Below are 14,835 nucleotides of genomic sequence, written 5' to 3'. Positions count from 1 at the left end.
ACTGAGCACATACATAGAGGACGGGAGGGAGGGATGGAGACAGAGGGAAGGAGAGAGAGACATGTGGTGATGGTCAGAAGTGTGTGTGTGTGTGTGTGTGTGTGTGTGTGTGTGTGTGTGTGTGTGTGTGTGTGTGTGTGTGTTTCCTGCAGTGGAACCTGTATGGGGTGTTTAATAATTCAGAGAAAAATCTGGTTCTACACACACACCTACACACAGGTCTATAGTGTGGCTGGGGACATTTAGCCTCTAACATCAGGGTGTCCGATTGGTTGAGCAGCAAGAAATAGTGGGCGGGGCTCAGAGAGGTAGAGTAGAGAAAGAGAACCCTAACCCTCGTAGAGAGGGAACCCTAACCCTATTAGAGAGAGAGAGAAAGAGAGAACCCTAACCCTAGTAGAGAGATAACCCTAACCCTATTAGTGAGACCCCTAACCCTAGTAGAGAGAGAACCCTAATCCTAGTAGGGAGAGAACCCTAACCCTAGTAGAGAGAGAACCCTAATCCTAGTAGGGAGAGAACATTAACCCTAGTAGAGAGAGAACCCTAATCCTAGTAGAGAGAGAGAACCCTAACCCTATTAGAGAGAGAACCCTAGTAGAGAGAGAGAACCAGATAGATAGTAGACAGTGATACAGTATGTATGTAGATAGGGGACAGTGATACAGTATGTATGTAGATAGGGGACATTGATACAGTATGTATGTAGATAGGGGACAGTATGTATGTAGATAGGGGACAGTGATACAGTATGTATGTAGATAGTGGACAGTGATACAGTATATATGTAGATAGGGGACAGTATGTATGTAGATAGGGGACAATGATACAGTATGTATGTAGATAGTGGACAGTGATACAGTATGTATGTAGATAGGGGACAGTATGTATGTAGATAGGGGACAGTGATACAGTATGTATGTAGATAGGGGACAGTGGTACAGTATGTATGTAGATAGGGGACCGTATGTATGTAGATAGGAGACAGTGATACAGTATGTATGTAGATAGGGGACAGTGATACAGTATGTATGTAGATAGGGGACAGTGATACAGTATGTATGTAGATAGGGGACAGTGATACAGTATGTATGTAGATAGGGGACAGTATGTATGTAGATAGGGGACAGTGATACAGTATGTAGATAGGGGACAGTGATACAGTGTGTATGTAGATAGGGGACAGTGATACAGTATGTATGTAGATAGGGGACAGTGATACAGTATGTATGTAGATAGGGGACAGTGATACAGTATGTATGTAGATAGGGGACAGTGATACAGTATGTATGTAGATAGGGGACAGTGATACAGTATGTATGTAGATAGGGGACAGTATGTATGTAGATAGGGGACAGTGATACAGTATGTATGTAGATAGGGGACAGTGATACAGTATGTATGTAGATAGGGGACAGTGATACAGTATGTATGTAGATAGGGGACAGTATGTATGTAGATAGGGGACAGTGATACAGTATGTATGTAGATAGGGGACAGTGATACAGTATGTATGTAGATAGGGGACAGTATGTATGTAGATAGGGGACAGTGATACAGTATGTATGTAGATAGGGGACAGTGATACAGTATGTATGTAGATAGTGGACAGTGATACAGTATGTATGTAGATAGGGGACAGTGATACAGTATGTATGTAGATAGGGGACAGTGATACAGTATGTATGTAGATAGGGGACAGTGATACAGTATGTATGTAGATAGGGGACAGTGATACAGTATGTATGTAGATAGGGGACAGTGATACAGTATGTATGTAGATAGGGGACAGTGATACAGTATGTATGTAGATAGGGGACAGTATGTATGTAGATAGGGGACAGTGATACAGTATGTATGTAGATAGGGGACAGTGATACAGTATGTATGTAGATAGGGGACAGTATGTATGTAGATAGGGGACAGTGATACAGTATGTATGTAGATAGGGGACAGTGATACAGTATGTATGTAGATAGGGGACAGTGATACAGTATGTATGTAGATAGGGGACAGTGATACAGTATGTATGTAGATAGGGGACAGTGATACAGTATGTATGTAGATAGGGGACAGTGATACAGTATGTATGTAGATAGGGGACAGTGATACAGTATGTATGTAGATAGGGGACAGTGATACAGTATGTATGTAGATAGGGGACAGTGATACAGTATGTATGTAGATAGGGGACAGTGATACAGTATGTATGTAGATAGGGGACAGTGATACAGTATGTATGTAGATAGGGGACAGTGATACAGTATGTATGTAGATAGTGGACAGTGATACAGTATGTATGTAGATAGTGGACAGTGATACAGTATGTATGTAGATAGGGGACAGTATGTATGTAGATAGGGGACAGTGATACAGTATGTATGTAGATAGGGGACAGTATGTATGTAGATAGGGGACAATGATACAGTATGTATGTAGATAGGGGACAGTGATACAGTATGTATGTAGATAGGGGACAGTGATACAGTATGTATGTAGATAGGGGACAGTGATACAGTATGTATGTAGATAGGGGACAGTGATACAGTATGTATGTAGATAGGGGACAGTGATACAGTGTGTATGTAGATAGGGGACAGTGATACAGTATGTATGTAGATAGGGGACAGTGATACAGTATGTATGTAGATAGGGGACAGTGATACAGTATGTATGTAGATAGGGGACAGTGATACAGTATGTATGTAGATAGGGGACAGTGATACAGTATGTATTCGGCCCCCTTGAACTTTGCGACCTTTTGACACATTTCAGGCTTCAAACATAAAGATATAAAACTGTATTTTTTGTGAAGAATCAACAACAAGTGGGACACAATCATGAATTGGAACGACATTTATTGGATATTTCAAACTTTTTTAACAAATAAAAAAATGAAAAATTGGGCGTGCAAAATTATTCAGCCCCCTTAAGTTAATACTTTGTAGCGCCACCTTTTGCTGCGATTACAGCTGTAAGTCGCTTGGGGTATGTCTCTGGGTGGACAGGGGGAGGACAATGGGTGGACAGGGGGTGTTCCTGGGTGGACAGGGGCTGTTCCTGGGTGGACAGGGGGAGGACAGGGGGTGGACAGGGGGTGTTCCTGGGTGGACAGGGGGTGGACAGGGGGTGTTCCTGGGAGGACAGGGGGTGGACAGGTGCTGTTCCTGGGTGGACAGGGGGTGGACAGGGGTGGACAGGGGGAGGACAAGGGGTGGACAGGGGGTGGACAGGGGGTGGACAGGGGGAGGACAGGGAGTGGACAGGGGGAGGACAGGGGGAGGACAGGGGGAGGACAGGGGGTGTTCCTGAGTGGACAGGGGTGGACAGGGGGTGGACAGGGGGTGTTCCTGGGTGGACAGGGGGTGGACAGGGGGTGTTCCTGGGTGGACAGGGGGTGTTCCTGGGTGGACAGGGGGTGGACAGGGGGTGGACAGGGGGTGGACAGGGGGTGGACAGGGGGTGGACAGGGGGTGGACAGGGGGTGTTCCTGGGTGGACAGGGGGTGTTCCTGGGTGGACAGGGGGTGGACAGGGGGTGGACAGGGGGTGGACAGGGGGTGGACAGGGGGAGGACAGGGAGTGGACAGGGGGAGGACAGGGGGAGGACAGGGGGTGTTCCTGAGTGGACAGGGGGTGGACAGGGGGTGGACAGGGGGTAGACAGGGGGTGTTCCTGGGTGGACAGGGGGTGTTCCTGGGTGGACAGGGGGTGTTCCTGAGTGGACAGGGGGTGGACAGGGGGTGGACAGGGGGTGGACAGGGGGTGTTCCTGGGTGTACAGGGGGTGTTCCTGGGTGTACAGGGGGTGTTCCTGAGTGGACAGGGGGTGTTCCTGGGTGGACAGGGGGTGGACAGGGGTGTTCCTGGGTGGACAGGGGGTGGACAGGGGGTGGACAGGGGGTGGACAGGTGGTGGACAGGGGGTGTTCCTGGGTGGACAGGGGGTGGACAGGGGGTGTTCCTGGGTGGACAGGGGGAGGACAGGGGGTGTTCCTGGGTGGACAGGGGGTGTTCCTGGGTGGACAGGGGGTGGACAGGGGGTGGACAGGGGGTGTTCCTGGGTGGACAGGGGGTGTTCCTGGGTGGACAGGGGGTGGACAGGGGGTGTTCCTGGGTGGACAGGGGGTGGACAGGGGGTGTTCCTGGGTGGACAGGGGGTGGACAGGGGGTGTTCCTGGGTGGACAGGGGGTGTTCCTGGGTGGACAGGGGGTGGACAGGGGGTGGACAGGGGGAGGACAGGGGGTGTTCCTGGGTGGACAGGGGGAGGACAGGGGGTGTTCCTGGGTGGACAGGGGGTGGACAGGGGGTGTTCCTGGGTGGACAGGGGGTGGACAGGGGGTGGACAGGGGGTGGACAGGGGGAGGACAGGGGGTGTTCCTGGGTGGACAGGGGGTGGACAGGGGGTGGACAGGGGGTGGACAGGGGGAGGACAGGGGGTGTTCCTGGGTGGACAGGGGGTGGACAGGGGGTGGACAGGGGGTGTTCCTGGGTGGACAGGGGGAGGACAGGGGGTGTTCCTTGGTGGACAGGGGGTGTTCCTGGGTGGACAGGGGGTGTTCCTGGGTGGACAGGGGGTGGACAGGGGGTGGACAGGGGGTGGACAGGGTGTGGACAGGGGGTGGACAGGGGGTGGACAGGGGGTGGACAGGGGGTGGACAGGGGGTGGACAGGGGGTGTTCCTGGGTGGACAGGGGGAGGACAGGGGGTGTTCCTTGGTGGACAGGGGGTGTTCCTGGGTGGACAGGGGGTGTTCCTGGGTGGACAGGGGGTGGACAGGGGGTGGACAGGGTGTGGACAGGGGGTGGACAGGGGGTGGACAGGGGGTGGACAGGGGGTGGACAGGGGGTGTTCCTGGGAGGACAGGGGGTGTTCCTGGGTGGACAGGGGGAGGACAGGGGGTGTTCCTTGGTGGACAGGGGGTGTTCCTGGGTGGACAGGGGGTGTTCCTGGGTGGACAGGGGGTGGACAGGGGGTGGACAGGTGGTGGACAGGGGGTGTTCCTGGGTGGACAGGGGGTGTTCCTGGGTGGACAGGGGGTGGACAGGGGTGTTCCTGGGTGGACAGGGGGTGGACAGGGGGAGGACAAGGGGTGTTCCTGGGTGGACAGGGGGTGGACAGGGGGTGTTCCGGGGTGGACAGGGGGTGAACAGGGGGTGTTCCTGGGTGGACAGGGGGTGGACAGGGGGTGTTCCTGGGTGGACAGGGGGTGTTCCTGGGTGGACAGGGGGAGGACAGGGGGTGTTCCTGGGTGGACAGGGGGTGGACAGGGGGTGGACAGGGGGTGGACAGGGGGTGTTCCTGGGTGGACAGGGGGTGTTCCTGGGTGGACAGGGGGTGGACACGGGGTGTTCCTGGGAGGACAGGGGGTGGACAGGGGGTGGACAGGGGGTGTTCCTGGGTGGACACGGGGTGTTCCTGGGTGGACAGGGGGTGGACAGGGGGTGTTCCTGGGAGGACAGGGGGTGGACAGGGGGTGGACAGGGGGTGTTCCTGGGAGGACAGGGGGTGGACAGGGGGTGTTCCTGGGTGGACAGGGGGTGGACAGGGGGTGGACAGGGGGTGTTCCTGGGAGGACAGGGGGTGGACAGGGGGTGGACAGGGGGAGGACAGGGGGTGGACAGGGGGTGTTCCTGGGAGGACAGGGGGTGGACAGGGGGTGGACAGGGGTGTTCCTGGGTGGACAGGGGGTGGACAGGGGGTGGACAGGGGGTGGACAGGGGGTGTTCCTGGGTGGACAGGGGGTGTTCCTGGGTGGACAGGGGGTATTCCTGGGTGGACAGGGAGTGGACAGGGGGTGGACAGGGGGAGGACAGGGGTGTTCCTGTGTGGACAGGGGGTGTTCCTGGGTGGACAGGGGGTGTTCCTGTGTGGACAGGGGGTGGACAGGGGCGTTCCTGGGTGGACAGGGGGTGGACAGGGGGTGTTCCTGGGTGGACAATGGGTGGACAGGGGGTATTCCTGGGTGGACAGGGGGTGTTCCTGGGTGGACAGGGGGTATTCCTGGGTGGACAGGGGAGGACAGGGGGTGGACAGGGGGTGTTCCTGGGTGGACAGGGGGTGTTCCTGGGTGGACAGGGGGTGGACAGGGGGAGGACAAGGGGTGTTCCTGGGTGGACAGGGGGTGGACAGGGGGTGTTCCGGGGTGGACAGGGGGTGAACAGGGGGTGTTCCTGGGTGGACAGGGGGTGGACAGGGGGTGTTCCTGGGTGGACAGGGGGTGTTCCTGGGTGGACAGGGGGAGGACAGGGGGTGTTCCTGGGTGGACAGGGGGTGGACAGGGGGTGGACAGGGGGTGGACAGGGGGTGTTCCTGGGTGGACAGGGGGTGTTCCTGGGTGGACAGGGGGTGGACACGGGGTGTTCCTGGGAGGACAGGGGGTGGACAGGGGGTGGACAGGGGGTGTTCCTGGGTGGACACGGGGTGTTCCTGGGTGGACAGGGGGTGGACAGGGGGTGTTCCTGGGAGGACAGGGGGTGGACAGGGGGTGGACAGGGGGTGTTCCTGGGAGGACAGGGGGTGGACAGGGGGTGTTCCTGGGTGGACAGGGGGTGGACAGGGGGTGGACAGGGGGTGTTCCTGGGAGGACAGGGGGTGGACAGGGGGTGGACAGGGGGAGGACAGGGGGTGGACAGGGGGTGTTCCTGGGAGGACAGGGGGTGGACAGGGGGTGGACAGGGGGTGTTCCTGGGTGGACAGGGGGTGGACAGGGGGTGGACAGGGGGTGGACAGGGGGTGTTCCTGGGTGGACAGGGGGTGTTCCTGGGTGGACAGGGGGTATTCCTGGGTGGACAGGGAGTGGACAGGGGGTGGACAGGGGGAGGACAGGGGGTGTTCCTGTGTGGACAGGGGGTGTTCCTGGGTGGACAGGGGGTGTTCCTGTGTGGACAGGGGTGGACAGGGGCGTTCCTGGGTGGACAGGGGGTGGACAGGGGTGTTCCTGGGTGGACAATGGGTGGACAGGGGGTATTCCTGGGTGGACAGGGGGTGTTCCTGGGTGGACAGGGGGTATTCCTGGGTGGACAGGGGGAGGACAGGGGGTGGACAGGGGGTGTTCCTGGGTGGACAGGGGGTGTTCCTGGGTGGACAGGGGGTGTTCCTGGGTGGACAGGGAGTGGACAGGGGGTGGACAGGGGGAGGACAGGGGGTGTTCCTGTGTGGACAGGGGGTGTTCCTGGGTGGACAGGGGGTGTTCCTGTGTGGACAGGGGGTGGACAGGGGCGTTCCTGGGTGTTAATTCTGCTTGATTTAGTCTTTATTCTCATTTTCCTGTGATCCATGTTACCACACACGCTGATGTCTCTATCTATGTGTGTTTCAGAGTTGCTGGGAACAGCCAAGAGGGTCAATGTTAACTTCCAGGACACAGACGGGTGAGTGACATCACAGTCTATACACACTGTCTATACACAGTCTTTACACAGTCTATACACACTGTCTATACACACTGTCTATACACAGCCTATACACAATGTCTATACACAGTCTATACACACTGTCTATACACAGTCTATACACAATGTCTATACACAGTCTATACACACTGTCTATACACACTGTCTATACACCATCTATACACAGTCTATATACACAGTCTATACACAGTCTATACACAATGTCTATACACAGTCTATACACACTGTCTATACACAGTCTATACACAATGTCTATACACAGTTTATACACACTGTCTATACACACTGTCTATACACCATCTATACACAGTCTATACACACTGTCTATACAAAGCCTATACACACAGTCTATGTAAACAGTCTATAGACACATCTTATACACAGTCTATTAACACAGTCTGTACACACGGTCTATACACACAGTCTATACACAGTCTATAAACACAGTCTATATACAGTCTATACACACAGTCTATTAACACAGTCTATACACACAGTCTATACACAGTCTATAAACACAGTCTATATACAGTCTATACACACAGTCTATAGACAGTCTATACACACAGTCTATACACACAGTCTATGTAAACAGTCTATAGACACATCTTATACACAGTCTATTAACACTGTCTATACACACAGTCTATACACACGGTCTATACACACAGTCTATACACAGTCTATAAACACAGTCTATATACAGTCTATACACACAGTCTATACACACAGTCTATTAACACAGTCTATATACAGTCTATACACACAGTCTATACACACAGTCTATTAACACAGTCTATACACACAGTCTATACACACAGTCTATTAACACAGTCTATATACAGTCTATACACACAGTCTATACACACAGTCTATTAACACAGACTATACACAGTCTGCACAGTCTATATACACAGTCTATACACAGTCTATAAACACAGTCTATATACAGTCTATACACACAGTCTATACACACAGTCTATTAACACAGTCTATACACACAGTCTATACACACAGTCTATACACAGTCTATAAACACAGTCTATATACAGTCTATACACACAGTCTATACACACAGTCTATACACACAGACTATACACACAGTCTATTAACACAGACTATACACAGTCTGCACAGTCTATATACACAGTCTATACACAGTCTATAAACACAGTCTATATACAGTCTATACACACAGTCTATACACACAGTCTATACACACAGACTATACACAGTCTGCACAGTCTATATACACAGTCTATATACAGTCTATACACACAGTATATACACAGTCTATAAGCACAGTCTATAGACAGTCTATAAACACAGTCTATAGACAGTCATTACACACAGTCTATGTAAACAGTCTATTGACACAGTCTATGTAAACAGTCTATAGACACATCTTTTACACAGTCTATTAACACAGTCTATACACACAGTCTATACACACAGTCTATAGAGTCTATACACAGTGTCTATACACACGGTCTATACACACAGTCTATACACAGTCGATACACACAGTCTTTACACACAGTCTTTACACACAGTCTACATAAACAGTCTATAAACACAGCCTATAGACAGTCTATACACACGGTGTATACACACAGTCTATACACAGTCTATACACACGGTGTATACACACAGTCTATACACACATTCTACACACACCGTCTATACACCGTCTATAATCACAGTCTATACACAGTCTATACACACTTATACACACAGTAAAAAAAACATTCTACACACACCGTCTATACACCGTCTATAATCATAGTCTATACACATGTTATTGTTAGGTGAAGTCATGGGTTCTACAGTAGGTCTATGTTGTTGTTAGGTGAAGTTATGGGTCCTACAGTAGGTCTATGTTATCGTTATGGGTCCTACAGTAGGTCTATGTTATCGTTATGGGTCCTACAGTAGGTCTATGTAATTGTTAGGTGAAGTTATGGGTCCTACAGTAGGTCTATGTTATCGTTATGGGTCCTACAGTAGGTCTATGTTATCGTTATGGGTCCTACAGTAGGTCTATGTTATTGTTATGGGTCCTACAGTAGGTCTGTGTTGTAAGTTAGTGGTCCTACAGTAGGTCTATGTTGTAAGTTATGGGTCCTACAGTCTATAAACACAGTCTATAAACACAGTATATAAACCCAGTCTATAAAGACAGTCTATTAACAGTGTATAAACCCAGTCTATAAACCCAGTCTATAAACCCAGTCTATAAACACAGTCTATAAACACAGTCTATACACACAGTCTATACACACAGTCTATTAACACAGTCTATATACAGTCTATACACACAGTCTATACACACAGTCTATTAACACAGTCTATACACACAGTCTATACACACAGTCTATTAACACAGTCTATATACAGTCTATACACAGTCTATACACACAGTCTATAAACACAGACTATATACAGTCTATACACAGTCTATACACACAGTCTATAAACACAGACTATATACAGTCTATACACAGTCTGCACAGTCTATATACACAGTCTATACACAGTCTATAAACACAGTCTATATACAGTCTATACACACAGTCTATACACACAGACTATACACAGTCTGCACAGTCTATACACACAGTCTATAAACACAGACTATATACAGTCTATACACAGTCTATACACACAGTCTATACACACAGACTATACACAGTCTGCACAGTCTATACACACAGTCTATAAACACAGACTATACACAGTCTGCACAGTCTATAAACACAGACTATACACAGTCTGCACAGTCTATATACACAGTCTATACACAGTCTATAAACACAGTCTATATACAGTCTATACACACAGTCTATACACACAGTCTATTAACACAGTCTATATACAGTCTATACACAGTCTATACACACAGTCTATAAACACAGACTATACACAGTCTGCACAGTCTATATACACAGTCTATATACAGTCTATACACACAGTCTATACACACAGTCTATATACACAGTATATACACAGTCTATAAGCACAGTCTATAGACAGTCTATAAACACAGTCTATAGACAGTCATTACACACAGTCTATGTAAACAGTCTATTGACACAGTCTATGTAAACAGTCTATAGACACATCTTTTACACAGTCTATTAACACAGTCTATACACACAGTCTATACACACAGTCTATAGAGTCTATACACAGTGTCTATACACACGGTCTATACACACAGTCTATACACAGTCTATACACACAGTCTTTACACACAGTCTTTACACACAGTCTACATAAACAGTCTATAAACACAGCCTATAGACAGTCTATACACACGGTGTATACACACAGTCTATACACAGTCTATACACACGGTGTATACACACAGTCTATACACACATTCTACACACACCGTCTATACACCGTCTATAATCACAGTCTATACACAGTCTATACACACTTATACACACAGTAAAAAAAACATTCTACACACACCGTCTATACACCGTCTATAATCATAGTCTATACACATGTTATTGTTAGGTGAAGTCATGGGTTCTACAGTAGGTCTATGTTGTTGTTAGGTGAAGTTATGGGTCCTACAGTAGGTCTATGTTATCGTTATGGGTCCTACAGTAGGTCTATGTTATCGTTATGGGTCCTACAGTAGGTCTATGTAATTGTTAGGTGAAGTTATGGGTCCTACAGTAGGTCTATGTTATCGTTATGGGTCCTACAGTAGGTCTATGTTATCGTTATGGGTCCTACAGTAGGTCTATGTTATTGTTATGGGTCCTACAGTAGGTCTGTGTTGTAAGTTAGTGGTCCTACAGTAGGTCTATGTTGTAAGTTATGGGTCCTACAGTCTATAAACACAGTCTATAAACACAGTATATAAACCCAGTCTATAAAGACAGTCTATTAACAGTGTATAAACCCAGTCTATAAACCCAGTCTATAAACCCAGTCTATAAACACAGTCTATAAACACAGTCTATACACACAGTCTATAAACACTGTCTATAAACACTGTCTATAAACACAGTCTATACACACAGTCTATAAACACAGTCTATAAACACAGTCTATAAACACCGTCTATACACACGGTCTATAAACACGGTCTATAAACACGGTTTATAAACCCAGTCTATAAACCCAATCTATACACACAGTCTATACACACAGTCTATAAACACAGTCTATAAAGACAGTCTATACACACAGTCTATAAACACAGTCTATATACAGAGTTTTCCTGCTGGTTCATTTTAAGAACCTATATATATTTTCCATATATACACTGCTCAAAAATAAAGGGGCACTTAAACAACACAATGTAACTCCAAGTCAATCACACTTCTGTGAAATCAAACTGTCCACTTAGGAATCAACAACCCAGCAGCAGGACCGCTACCTCCACCTTTGTGCAAGGAGGAGCAGGAGGAGCACTGCCAGAGCCCTGCAAAATGACCTCCAGCAGGCCACAAATGTGTATGTGTCTGCTCATACGGTCAGAAACAGACTCCATGAGGGTGGTATGAGGGCCCGACGTCCACAGGTGGGGGTTGTGCTTACAGCCCAACACCGTGCAGGACGTTTGGCATTTGGGTCAGTCATGGTGTGGGGTGGCATTTCTTTGGGGGGCCGCACAGCCCTCCATGTGCTCGCCAGAGGTAGCCTGACTGCCATTAGGTACCGAGATGAGATCCTCAGACCCCTTGTGAGACCATATGCTGGTCCGGTTGGCCCTGGGTTCCTCCTAATGCAAGACAATGCTAGACCTCATGTGGCTGGAGTGTGTCAGCAGTTCCTGCAAGAGGAAGGCATTGATGCTATGGACTGGCCCACCCGTTCCCCAGACCTGAATCCAATTGAGCACATCTGGGACATCATGTCTCGCTCCATCCACCAACGCCACGTTGCACCACAGACTGTCCAGGAGTTGGTGGATGCTTTAGTCCAGGTCTGGGAGGAGATCCCTCAGGAGACCATCCGCCACCTCATCAGGAGCATGCCCAGGCATTGTAGGGAGGTCATACAGGCACGTGGAGGCCACACACACTACGGAGCCTCATTTTGACTTGTTTTAAGGACGTTACATCAAAGTTGGATCAGCCTGTAGTGTGGTTTTCCACTTTAATTTTGAGTGACTCCAAATCCAGACCTCCATGGGTTGATAAATTTGATTTCCATTGATCATTTTTGTGTGATTTTGTTGTCAGCACATTCAACTATGTAAAGAAAAAAGTATTTAATAAGAATATTTCATTCATTCAGATCTAGGATGTGTTAATTTAGTGTTCCCTTAATTTTTTTGAGCAATGTATATATACATATACTTTAACATCAATGAGAGAGAAACAGAGAAACAGGGAGAGAAAAGGAGGGGAAATTGGAGAAAAGGAAAGAGAGAGAGAGAGAAAAGGAGAGAGAGAAAAGGAGAGAGAGAAAAGGAGAGAGAGAGAGAGAAAAGGAGAGAAAGTGAGAGAAAAGGAGAGAGAGAGGGAGAAAAGGAGAGAGAGACAGAGAAAAGGAGAGAAAGTGAGAGAAAAGGAGAGAGAGAGGGACGAAGAGGAGGATAGAGCGATAGGGATAGATGAAGAGATAGAGAAAGGGTTAGAGGCTCCAGGGAAGAGGTGTCTTATTATGGGATCTAGGTCACCTCACACACACACACACACACACACACACACACACACACACACACACACACACACACACACACACACACACACACACACACACACACACACACACACAGTGAGAAGGGATGAAGTTACACAGTAAAGAGATGAGGGATGGTGGATTAATGGATACAGACCCCCTAGAACTATAGATTTATTCACTATGGATACAGACCCCCTAGAACTATAGATTTAATCACTATGGTTACAGATCCACTAGAACTATAGATTTATTCACTGTGGATACAGACCCCCTAGAACTATAGATTTAATCACTATGGTTACAGACCCCCTAGAACTATAGATTTCATCACTATAGTTACAGGCCCCCTAGAACTATAGATTTAATCACTATGGTTACAGACCCACTAGAACAATAGGTTTAATCACTATGGTTACAGACCCAAAAGAACTATAGGTTTAATCACTACGGTTTCAGACCCCAGTAGAACTATAGGTTTAATCACTATGGTTACAGACCCACTAGAACTATAGGTTTAATCACTATGGTTACAGACCCACTAGAACTATAGGTTTAATCACTATGGTTACAGACCCACTAGAACTATAGGTTTAATCACTATGGTTACAGACCCACTAGAACTATAGGTTTAATCACTATGGTTACAGAACCCCTAGAACTATAGGTTTAATCACTATGATTACAGACCCACCGTGTGTGTGTGTGTGTGTGTGTGTGTGTGTGTGTGTGTGTGTGTGTGTGTGTGTGTGTGTGTGTGTGTGTGTGTGTGTGTGTGTGTGTGTGTGTGTGTGTGTGTGTGTGTGTAGGTTGTCTCCTCTGCACCATGCTGCTCTGAGCGGCAACAAGGAGCTGATCTCTCTGCTGTTGGAGGCTCAGGCCACAGTGGACATTAAGGACCAGAACGGTAACACTCCTTCGCACACACACACACACACACACACACACACACACACACACACACACACACACACACACACACACACACACACACACACTCTCTTTCTCTCTCTCTCTCCGTCTTCTCTCTGGTGTGTTGTGGGTCGTAGTCTGATTCTGTGTGTTCCTCTGGTGTGTTGTGGGTCGTAGATTCTGTGTGTTCCTCTGATGTGTTGTGGGTCGTAGATTCTGTGTGTTCCTCTGATGTGTTGTGGGTCGTAGTCTGATTCTGTGTGTTCCTCTGGTGTGTTGTGGGTCGTAGTCTGATTCTGTGTGTACCTCTGATGTGTTGTGGGTCGTAGTCTGATTCTGTGTGTACCTCTGATGTGTTGTGGGTCGTAGATTCTGTGTGTTCCTCTGATGTGTTGTGGGTCGTAGATTCTGTGTGTTCCTCTGATGTGTTGTGGGTCGTAGTTTGATTCTGTGTGTTCCTCTGGTGTGTTGTGGGTCGTAGTCTGATTCTGTGTGTTCCTCTGATGTGTTGTGGGTCGTAGTCTGATTCTGTGTTTACCTCTGATGTGTTGTGGGTCGTAGTCTGATTCTGTGTGTTCCTCTGATGTGTTGTGGGTCGTAGTCTGATTCTGTGTGTTCCTCTGATGTGTTGTGGGTCGTAGATTCTGTGTGTTCCTCTGATGTGTTGTGGGTCGTAGATTCTGTGTGTTCCTCTGATGTGTTGTGGGTCGTAGATTCTGTGTATTCCTCTGATGTGTTGAGGGTCGTAGATTCTGTGTGTTCCTCTGATGTGTTGTGGGTCGTAGATTCTGTGTGTTCCTCTGATGTGTTGTGGGTCGTAGTCTGATTCTGTGTTTACCTCTGATGTGTTGTGGGTCGTAG

The 14,835-nt window shown here is 48.6% G+C and overlaps 1 protein-coding gene and 1 pseudogene across 1 annotated transcript in view; both read left to right on the top strand.

Moving 5' to 3' along the window:
• The window catches only part of LOC135525671 (caskin-1-like), a 109,038-nt gene that overhangs the window by 14,782 nt on the left and 79,421 nt on the right, over positions 1 to 14,835 (top strand). Inside the window, 2 exon segments of the mRNA XM_064953438.1 lie at positions 7,320 to 7,371; positions 13,872 to 13,969. Of these exon segments, the coding sequence (XP_064809510.1) occupies positions 7,320 to 7,371; positions 13,872 to 13,969 (150 nt within the window).
• On the top strand, positions 7,470 to 8,975 carry LOC135525171 (glucose-dependent insulinotropic receptor-like; annotated as a pseudogene).

The sequence above is a fragment of the Oncorhynchus masou genome, chromosome 5 (genome assembly GCF_036934945.1).
Source record: "Oncorhynchus masou masou isolate Uvic2021 chromosome 5, UVic_Omas_1.1, whole genome shotgun sequence".
NCBI classification, from domain to species: Eukaryota; Metazoa; Chordata; class Actinopteri; order Salmoniformes; family Salmonidae; genus Oncorhynchus; species Oncorhynchus masou.
The sequence above is the reverse complement of the archived record's forward strand: the minus strand, read 5'-3'. Positions and strand labels throughout refer to the sequence as shown.